Here is a 27,326-nt window from a genome sequence, read left to right on the forward strand (position 1 = left end):
GCTCCCTCACCTCACAGTGAAATAGTTTTTTCTTATATCTAAGTGGAACTTTTTGTGTTGTAGCTTCATCCCATTACACTTTGTCCTGTTGCTAGCTACAATAGAAAAGAGGGATGCCCCAACCTCCTGACACCCACAGCTAAGGTGTCGTAGGATATGTGCAACTGTAATATTCACAAAAATAGAACGTCTACAACATGAGTTGAAACCCTTGACCACTCCAGGTGTTTAGTATGTCTGTAAATTAGTTCTATGATATGCCCCATTTGCTAAAAAATATTCAGGAACAAGAGAAATAATGACTGTTATTACTGTACATTTGAGGTTTGATGATGAAAGATGAAGAAATGAACATATCAAGATAACAGCTGAAATGGTTCACAAATTACAGTCGTAACTCCCCTGTCATAGTGGCATGTTTGGACTGGTTTTGAAACTGCAGCAAGTTTGTATTGCAATTATGAAGGAGAATAACCCCACAAATGACTTAAGCCTGAGCAGAACTGTACAGACATTACAAGCTAGCTACATAAATAAATGTATTAGGTGCTTATTTTCATCTGATTTTTTTACACTTTTTAAACATTTATCTTTATTTCACTTCTTCTTTCAAAGTTTAATAAAATATTAAAATGTTGAGGTTGTGCAAGTCCACTATCCATAATCTCCTCAGTATTTTGAATGACACATCGTATTAAGACAACTCAATTTCACATGCATAGCCTTTCTTTCCTAAATGGAATTTGCAGATTTGGGAAGGAAATAAAACTTCCAATTAAAAATAAACACAGTAGTGAAAAGACAACTATATATGGTCTAATTCATAGCTTTACAAACCATGTTCATACTCTGTAAATCCAATTGTGAAGAGTTTTTGGTGATGTCAATAAGTAGATATAAGTCATTATACACACATAACTCACTATGGATGTGGTTTGTGAACCCTCTACAGGAAGTCCCACAAATGAAGGAGTAAGATGTTAAATAACAGAGACCATGACATGCTGCAGACTGGATGTGGAAGTGAGATCATGAGAGGGAAAAAAAGTTCTGTTATTAATCCACATTAGATGGCTTGATAAACTTGCTTCAGCACTATTTTCTACTTTAAAATCCCTAAAAAACAACAAAAACCCACTAAGAACACATATGCAGCATCCTGCTTCCTGAAAGCTGAACACAATAAATAGAACAAATCTAATTTCATGTCAATTTTATCAACTATAACACAAGCAAAAGCTGAACAAGCAGACTGGTCTTGAGGGTAAAGCATCAGTCCTGAGTTCAATCTCTGAGCAACCACAGGAGGTTTACACTATTCACCAACATCTACCTCTATTTGCTTTACAATGTTTTCTTAGCTAAGTCTCTTCAGTTGTTTTAACAACTTGCAGAGCACTGCTATAATGAAGCACAAAACCTGAGACAGCATTGGATACAAATGGTAAAATGTTATGATCAAAGTTATGATGTATTTGTGGAATTCTCTAATTAAAAGCAGAGGAGGAGAAGTGTGCTGTAATGATAACAAATTGACAAGTTAGCAAAAAGGATTAAAAAAATGTGCTCTTGATGTACAGAAGAAGTAGAAATAATTTTTTACTCTTCAAAATGAGTGATTACTTTTCAAAGACAGAATGTGAAAAGTTCAATGATATAGTGTTTGGATGAATTTCAATTAAAAACCCTACCAAAACCCTAAGCAAAATAAAAAATCAACCCAAAGCCCAAGATGTTTGCTTACCACATCACCAGATTTCAGGGGCAACAGTGATTTATGTCAATTGCTGTCCTCTTCCTTAACTACCCAGGTGTTTGTGAATCAAGCATTTAGTTCTCTTGCTGGAGCTACTAATCTGCCCAGTAAATTCACTGAACCATCTTAAAACCTTTACAATTTGTCATTTCATGACCCCACAACTACTTGCAATAGATAACCTGAAGATCATGAGTGGCTGCTCTGCTCAGATCCTTAATGTATAAGATGCAAGTGCTACTGCCAGCCTAGCAATGAAGCGCTAAAGCAGAACAAAGCCATTGCTATTCTTCTGGAGGTTACAGTATGACAGATCATGAAACACTGCATGATGTTTAATTAAATTAATAATTCCTTGCAATATAGCACTAGGCTATCACATAAAATCTGAATATGACACATTAGAGAAAGAATTAAAGAAAACTGTGCTAGAAACATGAGAATAATTGTTTTCATTGTGCTCATTCTGCTGCAAACTGGAAACACAAAACCAACCCAACCACCCCCATAGAACATATGGAATGTTTGGGAAGAACATACCTATTAACTCCTTATTTCTGACATCTAAGGCCATGTTTCGTAAAGCTGTAGCAACTGCACATACCACCCGGTCATTGTCTATTCGAAGCAGCTCCACCAGGATTGGCAATCCTTTCTCTTTGCGGACAGCAGCACGGATGTACACTGACCACTGCAAAGACACAGGGGAGAGTGTGAAGAAGACAGTGAGAAATCCCACTACAGAAAGCAAAGCATCTGAGGTTATAATGGATACAGAGTCAGGGATAACACAAGTTTGTGGATGGAAACTCGAAAGACAGGAAATAGTTGCAACCATGATGCTGAGCAATCGCTTCATTGGAAATCTGCACTCATTTTTTATGGTGGCAAAGAAATGAAACGATGAATTGACTTGATTTTCAGCACACCTGGTTACATTTTTACAGCCCAAGCCTGCAGATTGCTTCCTTTCTATCATTTCCTGTCTAATGACAATCGCTCACTGCTAAAACAACAAAGTTTATATTACAAAGTATGTATTATAAAACATGTCCTAGAGGTTTGAGTATTGAGGAGTTAGAGATTCACATAAGAATTGATCTGAGGTAGCAACAGGACTGGGCTATGCCATGGAGCAGGTACCACGTGGCTGCAGGATAAACCCTGGAGTTGATTGTATCGGAGAAGCCTGCAGGCATCATCAGTAGATGGCAGCTGGTCATGACCACCAATGACATGTCTTTATCTCAAAATGAAGTAGTGTGTTCCCATGTGAACATCCTTTTTGTTTGACTGCAGAAATGATGAATAGAGTTTGAGGGCCTCTGCATGGATCATAGAATCATTTTGGTTGGAAAAGACCTTTAGGATTGAGTGCAACCACTTACGTCACATTGTCAAACCCACCACTGAGCCATGTCCCTCAGCACTTCAGCTACACGGCTTTTAAATATCTCCAGTGACTCCACCACCACCCTGGGCAGCCTGTGCCAGAGTCTAACAACCTTCTCAGTTAAAAAATTCTTCCTAATCTCCAATCTACACTTGCCCTGGAGCAACTTGAGGCCATTTCCTCTTCTCTTACCACTTGTTACTTATGAGAAGAGACCAATCCACACCTCACTACAACCTCCCTTCAGAGAGCTGTAGAGAGTGATCTTGTTCCCCTTCAGCCTCCGCCTCTCCAGACTAAATACCTCCAGTTCTCTCAGCCACTCATCAGACTTGTTCTTTAGGCCTTTCACCAGCTTTGTTTACTTCCAAGAAAGACCTCCAAGAGTTCTACAGACTCTCATGCCAGTGAAGCTCTCCATGAAAGAGCTCTGAGCACTATGCTATGACTGTGAGATCTAGCCAATGCTTCACAACTTGGGGTTCCCAGCACGTGAAGGAATGAAAGATTAATTATACTATTCTCTTCTTCATTCCATGGTTAGCTCCAGAAGTTGGAAAAGACGGTCAACAAGACCAAAACTTTGTGGTTTAAAAATCTATGGCTATTGTCAAATTTCATTGGACATCTGCATGATGTGCAGGTCTTCTCAGCACAGTCACTCCACAACAAGCCATCTACTAGGCATATTTTTCTTCCCATATCCTGAATTCTTCTCTGGAATTCTCATAAAGTTCTTATTCATGATCCTTGTACTGCCAGCTGAATGGAAATGATTTGAAGCAGTGCTTCTCCCTCCTTTCAGTGCTTTGGCATAGTTTATCCTGCCTTTGTACCTGGAAGGTGAAGACACAGTTCTGGAAGCCCTTAACCTTTGAAATATTTCAAATATTTCAGTCTTAGGACTTTCAGATCACCATGACCATGCTCTTTTGACAAATCCTCCTTAAAGAACACTTTGATCACACACTTTACAGAACAGTTACATTGCAACACTGTTCCTGCATGAACAAAAAAAGTGTAAAATCAAATTCCATGAAAGAAAGCATTAGAAAAAGGTAAGCAACACTCCCTGTCAGTACACCATGCTTAATCTCTGCATACCTCTACTTACCACAGATGAAGTGCTCACTTTAAAAGCCAGGATTTATTTAGACTACAGACAGTTGCTCTGAATAGCAAAAGTCAAAAGATACTTCATAAGTACAGTAGATATAGAGACAGACAAGGGCTGCAATGTTGCAATATCTGGAGTGCACTCATTCCACGTGATGTCATGCAGGAGAAATTGGGAAAAAGGAAAAGAAGCCAACACTTAAAGGATATTATTTTATTATTTCACCAATGTATTAACTGTCCATAAAAAAACTCAGATGGCTAGACTTTGCAGATATGAAAGTGATAATGGTTATGATAAGCTTTCAAGTCAGGTAAATGGGATCTGAGGTTCTTGTCATCACTGAACATAGTAATGTCATGTGTCTAAAATGTTAATGTGCCATCATTTTCAGCAGCAAAGCAAATAGCTCTTGGATAATAAAAGTGGCAGTATGATTCTTGATTGATCTTATTCTATATCCTCTCCTCTCCAGATTCTTCTCTAGAATGAGTGTATAGGATTATCACCAGATAGGACACTAAAATGCATCTTATGGATCAATGAGGTTAATAGAGAAAAATAATTTCTTCCCTATACTTTGATTTCAGTGGGTTATTAAGTATAAAGGATGCTCTGAAAACACCAAATAATTATTTCTAAGCTTCCTGTTTTAATAAACACATATTTGCTTGCCAGTTAAACACTTTCACCTGCAAGTGGGACTACTTAAAGCAGTACCTCTTTACACATAAGAATTTCCACCCCTGTATTTTCTACACCTCTCCTACAGAAGTCCTCTGCTGTGTCTTCTGTGATTACAAGGTGACTGCCAAGAGTGAGAGTTCATAGTAGCTGTGAGACTACTTAAAGAAAGGAGTGAGCCTGTCTGGTTGAGGTGAGAGTTCAAGCTAGCAGACAGTATACTAAAAGGCGTCTTTCATTGCAGAAGTACATCACAGATGTAGCATCTCCAATACAGATTACATGAGGAATCAACAGAGGTGTTTCTTTTTCAAACATAAACTTTGTCTTTTCAATACCTGAGAGAATCTAAACCCATCTTACAGATTTATCATGACATTATAAACCTCTTCATATTAAAACCTCAGTAAACCTTTAAACCTCAGAAAGCTTTCCTTTCATTTTTTTTTAGTGAGCTGCCAAGGGAAAACACAAGCACCGTTTTTATGAAACTCAGGTTTACAACAGAATTCTTGGGTTCAAGTACTTTCTTCACCCCTTTTCAAACCAAAAGCTTAAAAGAAATAAATTAAGACATGTTTGTTTTGGTTTTGCTTCTTTAAACATAGGGAGGATGTAAGACACTGTAGATGAAACACTGAAACAACTCAGTATGAAAAAAACCCAGAAAATATAAACCTCCTTATTGAATAAGTGATGTGCAAACCTTCAGCATCTGCAATAAACTGATTAATTTCATCACAACAGTGAAAAATATAGCTCCAAAGTTTTCATAGGGGAAACATATAATGTTTTACAGATGCACACAGGCACACACATACATGAAACAACGGCAGAAAGAGAGAAAAGTACATAGGAAACCTCTCCTCTCCCCTGCGCATTCCTCAAGCCTCCCAGCTCTTCTTTATTCCAATGAATGTTATCCACTTTGGAAAAGTTCACAGACTCCTCAGTGTGTGATTTGCTATCGTTTCATCTGCCTTCTCAAGTCATGCACCTTAGGCAGGAAGATAGAAATATCTATTAATTGTTTCAATGCTCTCTGGAGAACTTTCCATGTGGAAAGTGGTAAGAGCTGTCTGTGTCTCTTTCCTTAAGCTGCCAATTAGGACAAGTCTCTGTGAGCAATTACGCTGTGCTGTGTGGATTTCAGGAATGCTCAAAGTGAGATGCCTCCAAAGGGCTATTTTATTCTCTCAGAAAATGGAAAAACTGCTTGGCTCTTACATATCCTGATGATGCTTTTGTTTGCCTAAAGCCATCGTGAAACACGCCCGCGTTTCCACATTGCAGGTCAACTGCTAATATGAGCTCAGTGAAGTATAAAAGAGAAGAGATGAAGAATCATAAAAAAAAGGAAAGACACAAAAGGGTTTGCTGCCTATCAGTAGGTAAATGAGGCACTCTGCCAATATACTTAATCATGCTGTTACTCCACAAATCAGCGGCAGTGGCAATGATCAAAGAGCTGTTCAGTTTGTAAAGAGAAAGGGTTCCTACGAGAACAACAAACAATTTAGAGGGAACAAGGAGCCAAAAGAAGAAAATAAAATCATTACTGTTGCATCAGATTGCAGCTAAATTATCAGAGACAAGTGCAGGAGCCACAATCTGTGCATGAATACTCTTTACAGGTAATTGAATTTGGGGGGCATAACTACCATACATCACTTTGAAGGTACCTAGTGCATCTCTATGTCCACTTTCATTAGTACCTTCCTTTTTATTTTTGTCATAGTAATTAAGTAGAAAAACAGAGTAAACTGGAAAATTAGTTTTTAGTTTGTCACAGTTATTATGATTATAAAGGACCTTTTCCAGAGCTGTATGCCTCTAAGGGATTAAGATTACATTAGGCTGAGAATTAATAAAAGAGTAATTAATCTAGATAAAACTTTTATTTTCCTGTTGTTTTTTTTCCCCCAGAAAAAAAATGAAGAGCATTTAGGCAGCTATCTCCTTTTAGTGTTCCATATGGTTGTCTTTATTCTCCTATACCACCACAGGAGACCAATCTAAAAGTGAAGAAACCTCCAGCACAAGATGACAAAGAAAAAAATCCCAACCAAACAAATCCACTAAACTGTCCCCAAGGAATACCAACAATTGTATATACACTTGCTATATTGAATGGACTTACTTTCCTGACTTTGATGTCAGTGTTATCAGAGTACCTCTAGATTATTTCACCATACTTCAGTTTTGACTAGAATTTACATTGAATTGGTTCAGTTCAATACTGTGATATTGAGATATCCAACATTAAAAAGAATTGCTGAAACACAAACTATAAAATTAAAGTCAAATACAGACTGCAAGTGTGACAAAGCAAATTAAATTACCAACAGAATCAGGAAGATTAGAGACTCAGAATTTGGCAGGAAAGGCAAACAGTCTGCTAACAGTACTAGAACAATAGACTATGGAAGAGAAGTGTGTTGAGTACTCAAAGATCAGCGAGTAATCAAAGATCAATATTCCTCTTTGATCGTATGCCATGTAAATATATGGGGAAAAAAAGATACTATTTTTTACATTTTTACATTTCACTTAGGAATTTCAGATCAAATAACTCTACTGAGATCCCTGAGAAGTCACATCACCTGACAGAGAGCAAGGCTCCGAAATCTTGGTTGTCTTTTTGTAACCTCTGAAAGCAGTAAGCACTTCCCAGGGACTTTCTGCTCTCTGCCTACAGTGTTTTGTTCTCAGAAATGATCCCATCTAGTAGGCCACTACTAAGTTCTCTACATCTTTGTGAAGGGACAAGAGAAAAACATTAACTGGTTACTATCTGCTTGCTCCTTGACTGTAGTCAAGCTTAAAGACAAAGGAAAAAAATCTGGTGGGTAAAGATCTTTTAATACATAAATTAACTAAAATGCTGTTACAAGAAGATATCTTAAACGCCTGAAGAAGATAAAGTGCAGAAGGAACTGTCCTCATGCCTCATCATTCTTGGTTCTGCAGTACAAGTATGTAGTTTGTATTCAAAATGATCTGAGAGCCATTAAAATGACTTTTCCAAACATTGTACCTGTTAAAAAAGAAAGCTTTTGAGACAAATGTGACACATTGCACAGGAAGCAAACTGACTCAGTACAGTATGGGCTCACTTAGAGCACAGATTCACTGTGAGCTACTGTGTTCTCACTCCACAAACTAATGCCCTTGCTGATCTCCTGATGATGTCTATAACATGGGTGTTTGCAGCAGCAAAGTTGAATATTGCCCTGTCCTTTGAATCTTATCTTCCTTCCTATAGAGGAAGATGCTGCCTCATCTACTTGGGAGATTCCATCCAGGTAAGAACTTCTGACAGAATAAAGCATTGGTTATTTACAATTTTGTTGATTAAGTGATGTTTATTAAGTGGTCTTCTCCTTCCTATCATGTAAGGATTCATAGTATTGGTATTTTGGAGAAAATGAATGCAAACCTTTTCACTGTAATAAAAAAAACCCCTCTGCTGTAACAGCCTGATGAAATTCCAAAGGGTTAATGTCTTAATAACTAGAGTAATCATAAAAGTCTGGCAAGGAACCCACAGTATGTCCTTGCCTGATAAGTGGAAGATTGATAACCCAGATGTCTGCTGCTTTAGACAATAATTACTCACTATCTGCAGTGTCTAGATGGTAAGGAGCTTGAAACTCTCTTCATACTCTTCTTTGAAGTAGCTGCACTGACCTTGTGACTGCATCAGTCTTTTTTATGTTTTCAGTTTCTCCATCTGATAATTTACTTAATGGAGCTCTTGCTCCTATGAGAGTCATATTTCCCTAGGATGGAAATAAGAAAATAAATGTAGTTGCTTGCCCAAGGAACAAAATCTGAGATTGCATCTAGCTATCTCAAGAGATAAGTCCAATGACCCATAAAGTCCATTCACACATGTATTGTACCTGTTGGGGATCAAAGGCAGGGACACTCAATTGTCCAGCCACAGAGCTTTACCATTCTCTGGTGAGTAGGATCAAACAGGGAAGGGGATGGGGATGGGGATGGGGATGGGGATGGGGATGGGGAAGGGGAGGAAAGGAAAGGAAAGGAAAGGAAAGGAAAGGAAAGGAAAGGAAAGGAAAGGAAAGGAAAGGAAAGGAAAGGAAAGGAAAGGAAAGGAAAGGAAAGGAAAGGAAAGGAAAGGAAAGGAAAGGAAAGGAAAGGAAAGGAAAGGAAAGGAAAGGAAAGGAAAGGAAAGGAAAGGAGGCAGAAAAAGCTAGCTTCCTGCTATGGTCTCATGTGATTGTAAGACTTACACAAAGCAGCACTTGTTCCTGATGTTAAAGAGCTCAAGAATTAAGGAGGAGGTCAGCAGAACCTTGGACTTCCAGAGAACATTAAGTGTACTCAGTAACCTTGCAAACACCAAGACGGGCAGGAGTGTTGATCTGCTTGAGGACAGGAAGGCTCCTCAGAGGGCCTTGGCCAGGCTGGAGCCATGGGCTGAGTTCAGTTGTACAAGGTTCAACAAAGCCAAGTGCTGGGTCCTGCACTTGGGCCACACCAACCCCAGGCATTGCTACAGGCTTGGGGCAGAGGGGATGGAAAGTTGTCTGGTGGAAAAGGACCTGGGGGTGTTGGTCAACATCAGGTGAACATGAACTAGCAGCATTCTCAGGTAGCCAAGAAGGCCAATGGCATCCTGGCTTGTATCAGAAATAGCTTGGCCAGCAGAACCAAGGAAGTGATTGTCCCTGTGAGCTTGGTGCTTGTGAGGCTGCACCTTGAGTGTTGTGTTCAGTTTTGGGCCCCTCACTTCACGAGACACACTGAGGTGCTGGATCGTGTCCAGTGATGGTCATTGGAGCTGTGGAAGGGTCTGGAGCACAAATCTAATGGGGAGTGGCTGAGGGACCTGGGACTATTTAGTCTGGAGAAGAGGAGGCTGAGGGGAGACATGATCACTCTCTGCAACTCCCTGAAAAGAGGCTGTAGTGAAGGAGGTGTTGGTCTTCTCTCCCAAGAAACAATAGGACAAGAGGAAATGGCCTCAAGTTGTGCCAGGGAAGGTTTAGGTTGGCTATTATAAAAAATTTCTCCACAGAAAGGGCTGCCAAGCACTGGAACAGGCTGCCCAGGGAAGTGGTTGAGTCACCATCCCTGGAGGTATTGAAAAAATGTGTAGATGTAGTGCTTAGGGACATGGTTTGGAGGTGGACTTGGCAGGGTTAACACTTGGACAGGATGATCTTAAAGCTCTTTTCCAACTTAAACACTTCTATAATTCTATGAACTAACAGAACTAACAGAAAAAGGAAGCTGGCTATCCTGTCATTAAAGTAGATGAGGAAGGTTTGTAAAGCCTGAAAAGTAACTGGGACAGAAGCCTGAGCACACAGAAAGGACTAACCAAGGCCCAGAGCAGGTGTGCTACCTGTCCTAATGTAAGCCATTATGTTGACAATAGAAATATAGCAGATCTTGTTCCTGGTTTTAAAAGATACATATTACCTATACAAGTTATGACAGTATTTTAAAACAAAACAGGAAAATATGAATGAAGTGATTATTTTAAGGGTTTCACAAAACTAAGGAAGACCTACTGGTGCTGACAACACTGTTTTTAACTGCAAGTAGTAGAACAGAGAACACTGCAGGACCAGAGGCACTGGGAGTAAACTGAAACACAGGAGGTTTGCAAAACATCAGCAAGTGCTTTTTCACTATGAGGGTCACCAAGCACAGCTTGCCCAGAGAGATTATGGAGTCTCAAACCTTGGAGATGGTGAAAAAAACCTAAACAGGTCTATATATGGTTCTGGGCAACTGGCTCTAGGTTACCCTGCTTGAGCAGGGGGTTGGACCAGATGAACTCCAGAGATCCCATCTAGTCTAAGCCCTTCTGACTCTATGAGCTGACAGCAATAGGTATTGAAGAAATGTCTCTGGTGAATAAAATGTCATCAGTCTATATTTAGATATCAAATATATATAGACAGACATAGTAATATTCCAATATCTCCTCTCTTCCTGAGAGGGATTTTCTTTTCAGAAGGGACATAACCTTGGTTAACATCATTAACTCTAGGACATTTTGCATATAACTTTTTACATGCTCAGTAGATTTAATATATTAATAACCTATTGACCAAGGAGAAATCTAAAAAGAACTTGCCACTTTTATTCCCACCATCTAAGGAAAAATACTGATGCCAGACTACCTATAAAAAGATGTATGGATATTTCCTTTTACAAGATGAGTCATTTAATTTTCTTCTTCATTTTTTTTTTTTTACATCCAAGATATAAAAATAAATAATGATATGAGGTTGCAGAAAAGACTTCAGGTTTGAAGTGTTATAGTGAGAGAAATTCCTTAGTAAGCTAGCAGGTGTCTTCAGAATACAGTCGAGTCAGCAAACCTATTTTTATTTGTGCATTTTGGCACAAATTTGGTTATCCTGTCTTATTGGTAAACCTCCATTTGGATCTGTTAATGTATCTGTCACCAATATACTCTTTTTGATTCATTACAGATTCCAATATTGTATTAATCATTGTGAAAAAAAAAAAAACAACAAGTTTACTTTGCAGATGGGTAATAAATGTCAAGACTTTAGTCCAAAAAGCTTTTTTATGCAAATATATATGTCATACTTTTTTTCTGTGTCACTATTTGGCTTCAGAAGGAATTCCTTCAACTGAAACAGTGCTAAAAACGCCCTACAGATTAAGATTATTATGTGCATGTGTTGATTTTATGTGTATGCACCAATGAGAAACTCTGTTCCCTGAAAAAACTTTCAGCCTGTCCCAGCTATTAATCCTTAAAGCTACATAGTGTTGCTTTATTTTTGTGCTTGATATTTTCAAAAGCAGTCTAGGGGATTTAGATACACACCATCTATTAATTCTAGTGGCAGATATTTATCTAAATCTCCTACACATTTAAAAAACCCTAAATTATTCAGGTTTTCTTTTATCTGCTCCCATTCCCTTCGTAATGGCATTGGCTAAGCACTGCCAGTGTGTTACCTCTTGGTCACCAAAGAGGACTGGATGGCTTTATACCAGAGGAACTGAAAGACTGAAATAGATAAGAGAGATTTATCCAAGTGTATCAACTGTACTGTATTTTTTTTCCAAAAGATATCTTTGGAAGTGTGTGAGCATGCCTGGTACACTGTTTGCCTCCATATATACTGGGATTGTTCTGGCATTAAAATATTGCTATTTGGGATAAAAATCCCTCCATGATTTCTATTGTCATTAATACTAATAGCAACATTTTAAATGTTCATGCAGTTGGCTCTTTCAATCCATCATAAAGTTATTCTTGAAAGATTTCAAGTAAAGGAAAAAAAAAACCCACATCTTTTCCCTTTCTTTACACAATTACAATTTCTTGGAGGAAACAAAATAATGAAAATCTCCCTTAGGAACAATCTCTTCTTTTTAGAGTTCTCTACCTTTTATTTCAGCTGTTTTATATCCAGAAGACTGCAGTCTGCAGCCGAAAAGAGAGGTCAAAAGGTGGAAACATCAATGCTTATGTAATCCTCAAAGAGGATTATTTTCTCACAAAAATGGCTAGTACAACATGTGAAATTAAGGATATTCATTCTGTCTGCACGTCACTTGTAATGGAATTGGTGAATCTTTAGAAAAATAGAGCAACATGAGAACAACTGAGCTTTTCCTGTGGTATCACAGCAGATAATATTAAAGTTGGAATCAGTTTTTCTAACCCAGCCCTTGCCAAAGAGTTCTGTGCAGCCTTCATTCTTTCCTCTGTCTGTACACTTCTGCCAACTAAAGGATGCCAGGTATACAGATTTATTAGAAATGGGAGAGGGAGTACCACTTGGATTTTAGCACTCCTGTAAGTCTTGGCAAATATGCATGCATTGTTTTCTCATTTGGACCGAGCCTACACCCATTTCCAGATGGATAGAACACATTATCATGTTTCTGTGCCAGGATTACACAATCTGATGTGGTCTACAATATGAGAATAATAAAAGTATAATGATTTTCAGGCATGGTGTATATGTAGTACTTCATGGGACAAAAATCACCGGACAGATACTTTTGTTACTCATTTCATATGCCACTGAATGCAACAGCTGAATCCTAACTTTGGTATAACAAAATGCTCAAAAAAATATATTCATATGCCTCTGAAGATCTACTGAACCTGCCAACTCAACCTCCAATAAAACTTTATGGGAAAACAAAGCAATTTATTAGCATCAGGGCTAACATTTCAAAACGAATGCCTAATAAAATTGGTATTTACACATCACACACAAACCCTCAACTGCTTAAAACCAAACAGGCTACCTTCTGAGACATAACTTTGCTAACTGTGTTTCCTCATATGTGCCTGTTTCACATGGTACATGAGAGAAATTCTCCCTGAGAATTAAAATCGATGCATTATATTTATACAATAGGATTAGACAGTACTCCACCCCATCAAAGCAATTTACCATCAGGAAAGCAAAGAAGGAATAGCTTGAAGAAGTAAATCAGGTTCCACATTTGTCTTGTACTGATTTATTCTAGATTTTGTAATATTTTCAAAATATAACATACAAGTTCTTAGGTTTTTTCTTAAGCTCATTGCAAACAACACAAGAGAGAAAAATGGATCCTCTAAACATAATTGAAAAGTAGTATTAGCTGGAGTAGAGTGACTTGATTGAGCATTTCCTTGGTCACTGTACATATTTAATATTGCTGATGTATTTTAATAATGTCTTTTCCTTTAAAAAAATTAAGATGCTGAGATTACTTGTGTGGTGTCACATCGTTTATGTCTTGCTCTGCTCTCGCCTGGTTTCTCTTATGAGCCAGAACGTCAGCCAGTTTCTGCAGTGACAAAACAATACAGTTTCATTTGATTGTCACTGGCGACATTTGTTTCATTTTATTGTCACTGATGATATTTTTGGCTCATTTTTCATGGCTTTGTCACCCATATGCATAAAGAAGCTGCTTCTCCTCACTTAGATATTTTCAGTGGCAATTTTTCACACTGTACTTGCCCAATGTGTTTTTTGCTGCTGTGTGTTGACTTTTACTATGACTACCTGGATCAATTAAAATACTACCTCATATTTAACTACAGATGGTTCTGTGAAAACAGGAGGTTATTCCATTACCAGGTGTATTCAAATACGTTTATATTGACAATATGCTGACATCTGTAGAGGTTTTTCCAACCTGAAGAAGCAATACATATCAAGCTGATATTCCTACCTTCCAACTCCCAGCGGCCAAGTTCTGCAGTGCCCCTGCTGCCCCCTCCAGCGTGTCTGGATTTGAGCACTCAGAAAGAAGTGTGAGGTAGGGTTTGACTATTGAAGGGTGCCACAGCATCTGGATTCCTTTGGGTGGTTCTGCACAGTCTGGGAGAGGTCCTACGCCATCCCACTGTTGGAAAGTACAAACCAAGATAGTCAGCAAGGAACAGTGAAATACTTGATCATTGCATGGGTTGAAGCTACAACAGTTATGGGTGTGCACATGAAGGAATCTGCCTGCAAGCAGCCGTTCTCAATTTTAGCATATCGTGTGATTCTTCACAGAGAAACCACATTTCCTACTCTATACTCCTTATAGAAGAGCTACAGGATCGGCAGAAATCACAGTGTTTTAGCTAGCTGACATAACAAAAGCACTTTTCACTGCATCTGTTTTTTTTGTGTGGGCACAGAAACTCAGTGAACATGAACTATCTTAAGAGGTAAATCTAGAAGCTGCATGGATAAAGATTTTCCCTTTTCGTATCCTGCTCAGCTCTCCACCTTCTCTCTCTTCTCAGGAGGGAAATAATCAACATCACAAAACACTGCTGTGGGAAACTATTCAAGGCCATGAGCCCTCCATTCCCTGAAAGGCTCAAGTGTTAAAAGTCTTCCTCCATTGCATGACTTCTCCTGGCTTCTCACCGTGCCGTACAGCCAGAGAGTACAGTTAGAGACGCCAACTTAGTCAGTAGAACCATCTCTCCCAAAAAAAGACTTCCTCTCAACACATGCAGAGTTTTGCCATGAAAATAACCCCAGCCTGCTATGCAAAAGGAACAATATTAAAACCTGGACAACGAGCAGGTTATTGGACAAGACCCACTCTTACCAGAACAACTTTATTCCAGGACAAGAGTGATTCACCTCTCCAGTGGAATGCACAATACTTACAACTAAGCATGAAACACCTTAAAAGAAGGAAATTCAAGGACTTTTTTTCCCTTCTTTAAACAAAAGATGTGGAATGTACTTTTAATTAAATTCTAAATGGGATTTCTCTCTATATTTGTAATGTATATATTGCTTTCATTTGTGTAGATAGAAGGATTTAGAAAATTCACAGCCATAACGCCAGTGTTGGGAACATGCCTCAACTGTTCCATAAAAATCTCTTTTCTAACACCTCTGACATGTCCAGATTGCATAATATGATATGAAGTAAACCTTTTAATGCCTTGGGTTAGAGTTTCTTGTGATTATATAGCTAAAAAATGAGAGCATATCAATAGCATAAAACATCTACTAGACACACAAAGACAGCACAACCTAAATTAACTCCTTGTTTAGATCTGTAACACACGATACTTGCATTGAGGAAGATGTGGAACCCCTCATTTTCAGGAGGTATCAATCATCATTTTATTTAAGCTAACTTCATAAAAATCTACATTTAGTTTAAAGGACAATTAATCAAGTCTTATCGAAGAACAACTAACAAGTTTTTATAGGCTACTACCACTGAGAATGCAAAACACTAAAGTAAAGCAAAACAAACACCAAAGTGGAAAGCTAGTGGGACCATTTAATACATAGGAGCAATTACTGAAAACCAGAAAGCTGCTCAAATACTTAACTCAGTACACTGGACAAAAGTTGCCTTAGTTTAAAAGAACTGTCACAGCAAATATCCAGTGGTTGTTGAGAAACTACAGGAAAATTGCCCTCTGGAGAAACAATCCCTATAAATGACAATATTACAGGGATATGCCCTTGCATTTTTAATACCAACAGGTTGATTTCACTACCTGTGACTCAGTTTTCCTTTTTTTTTCTCCATATAAATCACTGTCCTTGCCAGCAATGACTTCTTGTCAGCTCATAAAATATACATTAAAACCCACTTCTTATTTTAACTCTCGAAATTCAATCATTTGCTCTGTCAGACTTTTTTGGAAAACAGATCAGAAACATATCTTACAGGTCAGATCTGACCAGATTTAAGCTCTGTACCTTAATAAGTCCACTAATGAATGACTTCTGATGTCCAAGGGCACAAATTCAGGTCTTCATCTGTCTCACTCCAATTTGCACGAATTATGGACACATTATGCAACTGAAGAGTGTTTGCATAAGGTATTTACTACATTATTTCAGAGGCAAAGTATATATAATGTATCAAATGTATCAGATCCATCCAATACATTTCTTGGGCTTTTGTGGGGATATAATTGTTTTAACAAACTCTGGTATTTACACTCTATCCCAAGAACTACTGAAATTCAGCTGACATCAATTCAGTCATATATATATTCATGCTGTGCTGGTACATATAAAGCACTAGAAATGATACTTGTGGATAAATTAATATTTAATGTGTTTATTGCCATTCTGCCCAGTAATGAGAAAACAGTTTAAAAAAGATAAACAGCGAGACAAGTTGCTGCATTTCCCTGCCCTTCTTGTGACTCATTTTTACTGTGATTGCATTAATTTATAACCAACTGTGGGGGAAGAACTTTTTCTCAACACACTGATGCCTCAGGGTCCTTGTAAAGGTGATGGAAGTCTTTGGTATTGCATGTGGAGTGAAGGTGCAGTAAATCCAGTGACATTGGATAATGTCCTGCACTATTCTTCAGCCATGGTGTGTGTGCCCAGAGCAGCTGAGCAGCACAGGGAGGGTGTCACAACTGTACATAACACACATGCTGTGCCTATGGTAGCCTCTCTTCAAGGCTGTGTGATAGTGTCAGAACTGTAGCTGCTTTCTAGGAGACAGGGAGAACAAGCAACTATGACCTGTCACGTAGTCCCTGTCTCCACATTTCAGCTCCTCTCTGCTCCTGCATGTGTGATCTCAGCTAACCCTTCACTGAAGGGCTCAAAGGCATCTGGCATCTCAACTGTGGCTGAGACCAGTGCCTGTAGCTGTACAGTCCAACTGATGCAGGGCATGCAGGATTTATATAGGTCAAAAAACAAGCTATAGCAAAGGAAATTGTCCTGATCCTCACCCATTTACTTTGTATTTCATAAATATAAACATCTACTGCCTATGTGCAAAAAGGTATGTTCCTCACAAATGCTATTACAGTTCATTTTCTCAAGTGGTGGCTAAGGTGTGGAAGAAGTTGCTCCGTGGTTCATGTATTAATGAATCAAGGCACTGTGCTAAACAACTTTACCCAGTGGATTACAGGAATGGTTACTGTATTGTTGCATACTATCAAGAACGATCAGTAAGGTCTATTTGAGATATTTAGATGTAGTAGGAGCTTCTGAAAAAGGAGATGACTGCATGCAATTACTCTTCCTAGCTTATGCTAAGGAGGAAAAAAAAAAAAGAAATCATAAACAAATATTCCTTCCAGGCTTCCCTCCTTCAGCTGAAATTACCCACATATATTGTGGCTGAAGCTAGCAAACTGTTACGTGGGTGAGATACAAATCTCTCATTTCCTGAAGCTGGTGCAAAGAAAGGATGAAAGTCAAGAAGAATAAAAGCTCGATACAAAGATCTTTAAGAAACAACAGACTTTTCAGAGCAAGAGGAGTCTAATAAAGCCTCCAAAGTTTTCACATTACTAAGGAACTTAGAGAGGAGAAAAAGATCACTCATTGATATGCTCCACCCGTGCCACAAACCAGATTATCCACCAACCTTCTTTGTCATTTTAACAAAAGCAAATCCATGTTTACACTGTAATTGTACTGAATACCAGGGAAGCCTTCAAATCAGTAAGAGAAGCACATTCTCCCTGTTTAGGGTGACAACTTCAGCTTGATGGGGTTTGTTACTAAGGAGTATCACATGATGACAGCTTTTCCTGTGATAACAAAGCAGCAGCGGTTTATTTTCATTTATCAAATGAGTACTTTCCTTTCTCTCTGTCTGTGCAAGGCATCACTGTTAAAAAAAAGGAGAAAAATCTATAAAACAACCTAGAAAAAACCCCCAGGATTAACTAAAACCATCTTGATTTCTCTCCAATGACCCTACACATTTGAGATAGTCTGATAATGCTGTACCTGCTTTCAGTAGCACCAGTGACAACGTTTGTACCAGCAATTAAACAGTGCTCACCAAAAGCATTTTTTAAATGCTAAACACTTTTAAACAGACCCTCTAAGAGGACAAAGATTTCTCATCCTGCATATCTTAATGGCTATGGCTGCCTATGCCAGCTGTCCCTGACATCTGACAACTTCTTTTGGAAACCTTTGTCCCAACAGACATATTGGTCAATGATGTCAAGAGCAGAAATCTAGAGTTAAGCAACAAAAAAGTCATCCAAATCACAGAGCTTGCTTTCAGGAGTGATGGGAATCCATGCAAGCTGACAGAAAGGAGACAGGAATGTCAGGAATTCTTAAGTCAAATGTCAGTTTAGACATCCAAGCCTAAAGAAAGGTCATGAACATAAAGGAAGGTGTCTACTGACACAGAGACTACAGGAGTAGGGTGTGAGAGGGCAGAGCTGTTGTGGTCCAGCACCATGTAGTCCCAAGAAAACTGGGCAATTGTTGGATATTGTTTATTGCAGAAATAACTGTAAGCTCCCCAGTTTGATGCAACAATGGTTACACTTTTGGGAGAGGAGTTTGAAATGCTTTTAAAACACTCCAATGTTTTGAATTTTCATTATTAATCTGAGATAAGAATACATCTAAGTTACACTTCAGATTATATATTACTTTCTTGCAATAATCATCATTGTCTTTATTCAACTTTTGTACATCATTATGCTTTGTTAAGAAAAAGAACATGATTTGTACATTTTGTCTTTGCTTTAAACCAGACCACTCCCAAATGAAACAAAGTGAGAGTTCAATACAGGAACAACCAACACTCCTTCGCATCTCACTACATCTCCTTCTCCTTACCCTTCTCCTCTCCATAGGAAGCTGAATATAATGGCTTTTGCACTCTAGTCCACAAATTGACAAATACAAATGATATTTAATGACCTTGTAGTTTTGACTTTGAAAAAGACTTGGTTACACATGATACTGAGAGATCCCCAGGGTGCACGAGATGTTTTTGTGTAAGCGAGCAAGAATTTAGATGTGGTTGCTAAGAAGCTCTGTCTTGCAGCTCAAGATAGTTGATTTCTTGCAAATCAACACTTGGTGTAACCACCTTGTGCAAGACAAGGAAGCATCAAGTGCAATATCCTTTCTGAGCAGAACACACTGTCAACATAGCCTTCATCCCTAAAATCAGTTTAGATTATTAGCTAAACCCAGGAGCCACCACCATTTCTCTGTTTCTGTGCTTATTAATTTGACATGGCTCAGTAGAGTACTGAAATATACTTGGTAAAACAGTGGTCTCACCACATGAAAAGGCACATCTGACAGCTTTATTTTATATTCTTTTTTGAAATATTATTGCCTTAAACCTGCTATTTCACCTGAAGAGAAGAATTTACAGCCCATTTAGCAAGCATGCTAAAGAGGTGTGCCGGTCAATTCATAATGATATATAACTTGAAACGTTGCTGTTATACCTTAAGGCTCCTGACAGAAGGTGAAAGAGAAGGTCAGGCTCATTTCAGAAGTGTCACTTCCAATCAAAAATCAGATTTTTGGCTGGATTCTGGGTTGACAAGAATGATCACAGATGGGGAACTCAAGAGGAGCGTGAAGCCAAGAAGTCAGCATGTTTCTTCTTAGTGAAGAAAAAAAGGAAATGAAGCAGTGCCACATGTGTATATAATGGTCTGCATAAGAAATAAAATAAGGATTGAAGAGTCCTCCCTGTTTCTTTTACTGAAATTGTAGCATTCATCTTTATTCCTCTGGTTTTTGTCATAATCCTTGTTTCTCATGCAGCTGGAAGAATAAACCTGTTGGCAGCAGTGAGCGTACCAAAGCAGCAACAAAATTTTCAGCAGTGGACAAAACAGTTTCCATCTGAAGAGCAACATGATACAGGGCAGAGGTCAATGTCCTAGTCAGATATGACGGCCTCTAGAGTTGGAAAGCTTTGTGGGGTTCAGTAACAGCTGATCACAGTTAAGCAGTAGAGGGAATATAACCAACAGCAGCAACAGTAGGGAATTATAGCCCTTGGGGTCCAAGACAGACATTAAGTCAGGTGAGTCTCGCTTTCATTTTTACCACAGATAATACCAATGCTATACCTGCTACATTTTATTGAAAATATTTAGAAGGCTGGGTCTCTTGTAGCATTAAACTTGTGTGACAAGGCATATGCCTTAGGATCCTGTCTGAACCCTGATAATAAACCACCAAAGAGAGGAATGATTGTGGGCTTTTATGACACCATCCACCTTTATTCTGAAATGAGGAGAACCCTTCTTTGCTGTGATCTTAAGGGAATTCCTTCAGTAATTTGAAAGCTGTCATTAGACTTAAGTATGACCTGAAAAAACAAACATCTCTTATTTGATTTCAAGATGCAGAGAAGTTGCCCTTGGTACGGACAACTGAAATCATTAACGAAAAATGTATTCCTTCTTCTTGAAAGGCCTCTCTCAACAACCCACATTCTACACTAACACTCAGTTCTGTTGTTCTCAGTTTCTAGCTTTATTTTTACATGTAATTTACATGCAACATACAACTGAAATACAGTCTAGAGAAACAGGGATAATTGCTTCCTACATCATAAACCAAATGAATTAACTTCTACTTTCTTTATGGAGAAGATCAATGAGAAAGTGATTAATGTCACAGAAGGTTTTTCCTGCTTTTAGGGTATAAGAAGCAAACACTCAAGCTGCATATGGCTTTTTTTTTGGTTTTAAGTTTAGAAAATTGTCACTTCATCCACATCTGCTGTCTAAAATGATACCTCTCTCCTTCTTGCCCAATAACAGTAGTTTTGCTTCTAGTAGCTTTTAGATAAGTTGAACATCTTTAAATAAAATTTGAAAGACCATCCCTTAAATGCCTGGATCAGTCACTTCAGGAGAAGGTCAAGAAAATGAACACTTCAGAAAGTAAGTGAATGACAGAAGCAGCACACTGCTAAAGGAGAGTTGGAAAACTGCATTTCCTAAAACCTGGACTCTCTTCCCCCACCTCATTTTCTAAACCATATATTCTGAGAAATACTGAATCAGTCAATAAATGAGAAACCCAAAACACTGCCAAAAAAAAGAGAATCGTACCTTTACCTTCAACAAATTTTCTAGGGCCACAAAATGTGAACTACTCCCTTTTACTTGTCACAATGCTTAGAGGTTGAGTCCTCTGCTTTGTCAGATAGAAAAGGCAAAACTATCATGTATTAAGGGAATCAGACAGGTAAATGGCTGCAGTTTTAATACTGGGCTGAACTCCACCTCATGTATCTGTAAGTGACAAAAACAATGAGCCCAAGGATTTGCTTTTATGTTTGTGAAGAACTTGTCCAACATGATTTTACCGTCTATTATGAATGATCTACCAGGAGCACCCTGAAGCTTAATGCCATCTCTTCACAGGGCACCTGGCTAACTGATTATCATTCCTCTCAAGTTCTCTTTGTTTGAGGTTTCCTTCCACAGTTAACAGATGCAGAACTTTCAGGTGCTGTGAAGTATTGCATCATATGCGGATTCCATAGGTATGCCTGTTCTTCACATGTAAACCACTGTCCATCATGAACATGACCTTCAGAACTATTATATTTCACAGTATAAGAGCTTCCCTAAGGCACTTATAGGAATGAGGAGATCCTGAGGACAGCACCAGATCTGTTCTCATGGAAGAACAAGCAGCAGGTAATAGCTTAAGCACTGCAATTGAAATCAGATTGTGAAAGGGAATACCTGGAAAAAGTCTTGCAGAAAAACAATGAGATCACTGTAAAAGAATATGTACATGTGAAACACACAGGGCAGCAATCAGCATACAGGGAGACAATATATGGTGAAAGGACATGTGAAAACATTCTCCTGCAGAAAGAATTGATGAGCTTAGTTTAGAAATTCTGACTAAATGGAGGAACAGAAGATGATCGTGTTATTAGAGGCTTCTGCCTGGAAAAAGACAATCTCAACACCCAAGAACATGCAGAAACAATAACTGAAGTATTCCTGACTGTAACACAGTCTGGAAGAAGAAAGTGATCTGAGTTTCCAGCTACTCCTACTCTTCAGTGGTATTAATCTACTGGGGTCCTGAAAAGATGCAAGACAACTACAGAGGCTGAGAAGCAGAAATAACATGTTTTTTTCCGTACATAATTGATTGGACTAGGTTATTTCCAGGAAACCAACTGAATATACCTGTGTGCTAATTTTAGCAAAATGAATGGACAAAAAAATTACCTTTACCCTCACCCCAGTTTGAGTCAGGGGTCAAGTTCTATGCTGTTAATATAAAGGCATTGTTACATGAGAAACATTCTTCTGTTTTCCTTTTCTGTTTATGAGGATAACCTGGGAGAGCTATTTCCAGCATGGTGATCTTGCTGACAGACCTCAGTCACATTTGCTTTCAGTAGCATTCTAGTTAACTCGATAATGTATTTGAAAAGGATGTTTGGTATGGTTAACAACAGTCAAGGATCACTGGAAGAGAAGAATACGCTCTGCAGACGGCTCACAAGGCTCCCTTAAACTCCTGAACTGAATAATGGCCACAGAATTGGTATAAGACAAGATAGTGTAGGCTGTCCAGATTTAAAGGAAACGAGACAAAAGAAAAAAAGGATTAGGAAAGCATTTCTAATGTTTGTAAGGCAAAGTGAGTCCTGGCTACCACAAAATTAGTTATGCAAAGAAGAAATTTCTTTGCTTGCTAGAAAAACCTAGTACACATAAACCTGAAAATACTTGCAAAGTTTTACTTTTCTTTGGATTTAAAAAAAAGATATTAAACCTTTCCATTAGAGAAATACAAGCATATCTGGAGAAACCTTTGCCATGCTGTATGATGATAATAAACACTCATAGAAACGGACAAAAGATAACTAAGATTAGGGAGAAGGATGTTTATTGTAAAGGAAATTAGCCAAAAGATATTAGTTCTTTGGCCTAGAGGGCAAGAAAGATCTTTTATAGGGAATCTTTAAAGTACAGCAAAGCCTGATAGGAACATTGAAACAGTCAGTGGTATAGAATTAGAAGCATCAACCTGAGATCCGGAAATCACAGAAGGATTATAAAAAGGGAGAGTTAAAAAGGACTCTCTGTAGTTTGTGTCTGTGCTTGCACGTGCATGGTTTGGTAAACAGAGCATCAAAAGAGAAAGGTGAGTTGCAGTATGACCCATTCATATCCAGACATGGTATTTTCATTCCTGCACTCTGAATTACTGCAAGCACAGTGTGTGCGAACTGTTAATTCAGGAACAGGGACGATGATTGCTTTACGGGGCACAATTAAGTTTGCTTTGGCACTTTATCTCATTGTAGAATACAGGACTCCCAGCAAAAGGCCACAATAAATTCAAGTTATCCTATGACTGCAGTGTTTAATTAGAAGAGTGGGTGAAATTAAAGTCTTACTAGTTATGACTGCGATGTTTCTCAGTACCAGAACCCGAGCTTGTTAATGTTCCTATAACTTTTCACATTAACACAATTTGCCTGTATGAATTCAGGACTATTTTTCAATGCTGGTTTACATCATTTATTCAAATCCCCTGTGTGCCTAATTGCCTACTTGAATATTTTCTTTGATCAATGAGAAACAGGAATAAATGGCAACGAAAAAGACTAAGGCTAGGAAGAGATGGAGAATTACTTGCTGACTGCACAGGTAATTTGAACAAGTTCATAAATCAGAAGCCATTCTCATTGCTATTTAGTGTGTGTACTGATATGTCATCGCCTTTCTCTGTGATATCATTTTCAGCATTCCCCAAACTTTACATTCTAATGGGAAAACAGGGAGATAAATACACTTCAAACTCAACCTATCTAAAATAAAAATCCACAGCATCTCAAATAACTTGAGGAAATTATCAAGACTGTACTTGATGTTTTTTTGGTAATGAAACTAAACACATCAAAATATGTGTGCTTTTATAACACACACTCACACTGCTTGATTCAGCCCTGTACCATTTTCTCTCAACATACAGAGTGCAAGACTAACTTTGATGCAAGTAAGTATACAAATATAAGCCTGAAGTTTGTTTTCATCAAAGTCTCTCTATACACACGTGGCTGTGTGGAAGTACAGTGTAAGTATATTCAGATTATATCTAAATGTTAAGATTTACACTTTTCATTATAAATGGCTTCCTTGAATAAACTGAACATTTCACAGCATCTGTGGCATTCACAATGTAACCCATGACTACAGTTTCCAGGTGTCACCATGTAATGTACCATTTCCTCAAGCAAACATATTTCATTAGTCCACTCTGCTTTAAGCTCTCAGGTAATTAAAACATGCAACAGTTTTGTGTATTATGCATTGTGCACTTTATTTCTAATGCAGTGCATTAATTATTTACACTTTAAATGATGGGCACTTCAACTACTTGCAACACAGCTGCAAGTAACTTCCATTACCTGATCTTGAGATTTCTTTTTCTTCTTCTTCTTTCCCCAGCACCCTGAACTCTCTGCGTCTTTTCCATTGGCATCACCACAGAGTAATCCATCTAGTTCATCTGTTCCCATCTGCTGTCCCTGAGATGTTTCTGCAGCTAGCCTGTATGAGAGGTTCCTCAAAATGCACACACAGTTTTCAACGGTCTGAAGAGCATGACAACAGAAAACAAAAGCCAGCAGAAAGTTAAAATCCTTCCCTTGCTCATTCTATAGAAAGCAGAAGAAATGTCATCAGTCTTTACACATACATTTTCCCAGCATAATTCTTCTGTGCTCATTTCTCAGTGCTCCCCACGTAATTACAGCTTAAGAGATTTAGCTATTTTTATAGAAAGAAATCAGCAGTCTGGACAATTTTATTCTGGGAGGTTTTTTTAATTCTGAATTTCATTCCCACGTGAAACAGAAGCCAATGTAACAAGTGATCAATGAGAACCTGAATATACATAGAATGTCAGCAAACTCTCACTTCAGGGAATAGAAAATGCCACAAACAGAAAATAGCAATAGAATAGCAATAGGTTCTTGGTTATGTTTTATAAACCACAAATAACCTTTTTCTGGCACAATATCTGGATACAGTACTGGAAAAATGAGATCTGGGAAGTAAGACTACAAACTTTTGTTGCTTTCACTGCTCCTAGACAGGCTGCAGGTAACGTTTCAACAAACAAAAACACGCTTCTAGCCTCAAAACAGCTACAAACCTCTCATGATTCCTCTCTCCTTCCCTTGAATTCATAGGCAAATTTCACCTATTTGGTTCAAGCCAATGACCATGAAGTTGCAGAGATTATCCCTGTCCAATCTCTAAAGCCACAGAGGTCCAGGGACAGCTACCTGTAGAGCATCACTTGGAAATATGAACCCAGTGGGCTTTAAAACTTTTTCAAACCCTTAAGAATAGCCCAAGAAATGGACCAAGGTTGTCCTAGAACAGCAGCTGTAATTAATTCAGCACGATACACTGACTGCAAAAGGTATTTGAAACTAGTCTTTTTCGTACTCTCAGGAATGCTTGAACATATTATGGATCTTCAATTTGTAAATGCTTGGTGTCTTTTTAATTAGGCAGTGCCTCTCACCTTTGTAGAAGCATGTTCATATCCCAGTGCTTTCAGGTAAGTAAAGCTGACAGGAAAATGCATCTTAAAACAGTTGGTGTTGAAAGCACTCATTGATCCTCCCTCAAAGTACATTTATCAGACATTAGGTATATTCTTGTTTCATAGAATCATAGAATGGTATGGGTTGGAAGGGACCTTTAGAGATCATCTGGTCCAATCCCCTGCAGAAGCAGGTCCACCTAGATCAGGTTGCACAGGAACGTGTCCAGGCAGGTCTTGAAGACCTCCAAGGAAGGAGCCTCCACACCATCCCTGGGCAGCCTGTACATAACACATAACGTTGGCTGTACTGCAGAATGGCCTATTAATTACTCAGTTTTTGGATGGTTTGTTTGCCTTGTAAGCCTACTTCACTGTTATTAGCTGTGTCTCATAGTGGGTACTGAAAATCAATTGTAAAGGTAAGCCTGGCACAGCAACGTAAGGAACTTTACATGGAATGTGACATATTTGCTCTTCTTCAAGGGGTACCATATTTTCCTCCCTTAATAACTCAGTTGAGAGGATGACATGCTTACCTGTGCACACTACACAGGTACACACAAATCCCATACTTGACACAAAAATACACAGCTCAACAGAAGGAAGAGAAAAACATGGGCTAAATTATGCTTTGCTGAGGCATCCCTCACAATGCACATCTTCCAAAAAAACCTGCTTGTCACTTTATAGTCCCAATGGACTCTTAACACCTAGACTTCTGGCTCCCAAAAAGATAAAAGATGACAAACCTTACTATCAATTTCACTGCTCCCCAGAGCAGACTGGATCACGTACAGCAACGCATCTGTCAGGCCATCACACTCCCTCATTCTTCTGCGGGCCTCCTCTCCAGCAGAGCTGACATTCCTGCAAGACAACAGCAAGGGTTACAACCCTTGAACCTTCTCATTATTAACACACAGATAAAACACTTGTTTTCTCTCCTTTCCATCGGTTCAGAGCAGTGAGTAATGAAGACAGCTGTGAAGGAGCTCAGGAAACCTAACATAGAGGGGAACAGATGGAAGTCATTGGGTCCTCCACAAGAAAAGTATGAGAGGCCAAGCAGCATGTGCCCACCTGAGCTGGGAGATTCATGGCCTACTAAAATTTGGAGAAGGGATGATCATTTTTCTTATCTTTCTTTTTTTTTGTTGTTTTTAAGTAGGCTTTATAGTAGTGAGAAAGTGTTTTAACAATGTGCTTGTGTACATGTAAACCGGGCTTTAAAAAGTCTACAGGTTTTGCCCAAGAAATCTGTTAGGACTTGAAGAACTCAGTAGTTAGGGCTCTTAACCTGAGAGGAAAACATCAAAGCATCACATAAAGCACCTGGTGTTGCTTGCTCATTTTACATGATGTGTTTCCTTTTCTCTCTCATTTTGAGAGGACATGAATGCTTCAGTCTTCTCTTTCCCTAGTTACTCACAAGTTGCTTTACATTGCAAAATTGAAAACCTCAGCTTATCCTAATAATTGTGCTCCTCAGATAGGGTCAGAGGGCCTTTCGAATACATTTACAAAAACACAACCCAAAATGCACTGCATGTG

The 27,326-nt window shown here is 38.5% G+C and overlaps 1 protein-coding gene across 3 annotated transcripts in view; it reads right to left on the reverse strand.

Moving 5' to 3' along the window:
* Positions 1 to 27,326, reverse strand: part of CTNND2 (catenin delta 2) — a 496,550-nt gene that overhangs the window by 63,104 nt on the left and 406,120 nt on the right. For all 3 annotated transcript variants that reach the window (XM_061994768.1, XM_061994770.1, XM_061994769.1), the window contains 4 exons: positions 26,525 to 26,642; positions 24,625 to 24,810; positions 14,158 to 14,331; positions 2,297 to 2,447 (listed from right to left, as the gene is read on the reverse strand). In XM_061994768.1, the coding sequence (XP_061850752.1) occupies positions 2,297 to 2,447; positions 14,158 to 14,331; positions 24,625 to 24,810; positions 26,525 to 26,642 (629 nt within the window). The remainder of the gene's footprint in view (positions 1 to 2,296; positions 2,448 to 14,157; positions 14,332 to 24,624; positions 24,811 to 26,524; positions 26,643 to 27,326) is intronic.

The sequence above is a fragment of the Colius striatus genome, chromosome 4 (assembly GCF_028858725.1).
Source record: "Colius striatus isolate bColStr4 chromosome 4, bColStr4.1.hap1, whole genome shotgun sequence".
NCBI classification, from domain to species: domain Eukaryota; kingdom Metazoa; phylum Chordata; class Aves; order Coliiformes; family Coliidae; genus Colius; species Colius striatus.